Source organism: Cynoglossus semilaevis, unplaced genomic scaffold, assembly GCF_000523025.1.
Source record: "Cynoglossus semilaevis isolate Cse_v1.0 unplaced genomic scaffold, Cse_v1.0 scaffold5997, whole genome shotgun sequence".
NCBI classification, from domain to species: domain Eukaryota; kingdom Metazoa; phylum Chordata; class Actinopteri; order Pleuronectiformes; family Cynoglossidae; genus Cynoglossus; species Cynoglossus semilaevis.
In genome coordinates this window covers 1-1,830 of record NW_007585533.1, presented here as the reverse complement: position 1 = coordinate 1,830, position 1,830 = coordinate 1, and the positions used below count along the sequence as shown (strand labels likewise).

At 38.9% G+C, this 1,830-nt stretch overlaps 1 protein-coding gene across 1 annotated transcript; it reads left to right on the top strand.

Moving 5' to 3' along the window:
- Positions 1-15: 15 nt before the first annotated feature.
- On the top strand, positions 16-1,798 carry LOC103399086 (voltage-dependent calcium channel subunit alpha-2/delta-2-like; the record flags this gene model as incomplete). Its single annotated transcript, XM_008337831.2, has 10 exons — positions 16-89; positions 188-262; positions 359-430; positions 524-595; positions 702-763; positions 878-954; positions 1,193-1,253; positions 1,343-1,440; positions 1,548-1,638; positions 1,736-1,798. Coding segments are annotated over exons 1-10 (725 nt in total), but the record flags the coding sequence as incomplete, so codon positions are not given.
- Between the last annotated feature and the right edge of the window lie 32 nt (positions 1,799-1,830).

Below are 1,830 nucleotides of genomic sequence, written 5' to 3'. Positions count from 1 at the left end.
TTTTTTTTTAGCAGAATCAGTTGATTTTGGGCGTCATGGGAGTCGATGTCCATCTTGATGAAATTAAGAGACTGACTCCGCGGTACAACGTACGTTCACCACACAAACATACATTTCATTACACAAAATAATTAACATTAATTCAGAACAATTCTCGTTGTCATTCCTTTGTTTACTGTTTTAACAGCTTGGATCCAACGGATACATTTTTGCCATTGATCCAAACGGGTACCTGCTCCTACATCCTAACCTCCAGCCAAAGGTGATCAATAACGTCAGGCTAAAATCAGAAGATTACGTCGTCAGACATTTTTCACGCTCACGTATGTCGTTTTTATATCAACTCTCGTGTCTTCAGCTCGTGAATCTTCCTGAACCCGTGACGCTGGACTTCCTGGATGCCGAGGTGGAGGACGCTAATAAAGAAGAGGTGAGTGGCACTCGAACACACCGTTCTGTGAGGTACTTCACGTTCCATTAATAATTTAAAATTTTAAAATTAATTTTTTTCCCGATGCTGTAGATTCGGCGACAAATGATCGATGGGAGACCCGGTGAAATGCAAATCAAAACTCTGATCAAGTCTGTTGACGAGGCAAGTGACGTTACTTCGATTACTCTGTTTGGTTTGTTTAGTACACAACAGGTGACGTGAAGGTATATAAGTGTTAAAAATAAATAAATAAAATCCTTTATTGCAGCAATACATCGATGAGGTGTTCAGGGGTTACACCTGGACCCCCATCAACGGCACGGACTACAGGTGAGTGACGTCACCAACCGAATTAATTTTTAAATAAAAAATAGTTGAAGACAGGTGACATTCTAAATCATTTTCTTATCATGCGTTTTCCTGATGAAATGCTGCCATCTTCAGTCTGGGTTTGGTACTGCCCCCGTATAATGAGTTCTACATTCAGGCAGACCTGAGTGATGTGATGCTGCAGCTTCAGTGTGAGTAGCATTTTTATTTACTATGACGTAACAGTACTGAGAATGTACTCATTTATTCTACTCTACTTTTTTTTACTTGTATTTATGTTTAGCACAAAAACACCAGGATGTTTATCTACATCATCCCTGGCTGTTTTACTAGATTTTACTGTGCTAACAATGTGAATAATTTAAATTTATTTTAGACATATATTTTGACAGATATTTGTTTTCACCAACAATGGTTTTTGTGCTGTAGATATGCAGTCGCTGCTGCCCAGTTCATTTGAATCCTTAGGACACGTTTTTCTGGCTCCAAGGTGACTGTGCTTTTATTTCACTTCTCTTTTTTTGCCTTTTTGTACTTATCTCTGGCTGTTAGTGAAAGTGATTTTTTTTCACTTTGCAGGGAATACTGCAAGCGTCTACACTTGTCTGACAACAACACCCAGTTTCTGCAGAACTTCCTTTCACTCATGTTGGAAATTTCTCCAGAATCTGATGAGTGTCAGTTGTTATTGTTATCAGCTTTATTTTCTTTCTTTTATTAATCACTTTACTATCACTACATAAATAATACTTTTTTAAAACGTTTTTTTTTAAATGTGTCTCAGGCGACCAAGGCCTCATTCACAACCTGATTCTGGATTCAAGGATTATCGGGCAGTTGGCGTCCCGTGTGTGGAACAACAAGGACTTGAATTCGTAAGTGAACTTGTTGACGATTGGCATCGCGTGTCATTATCTCACAGACGTTCATCATCGGAACAAGAAAATGTTTATTTGAGGCCAATTCTTACAGGTACGGCTTCCTGGCTGTGTTTGCATCTACAGATGGAGGTATCACACGGGTTTTCCCCAATCAGTGAGTGAAAATAAAACCGCATAAAATCAGAC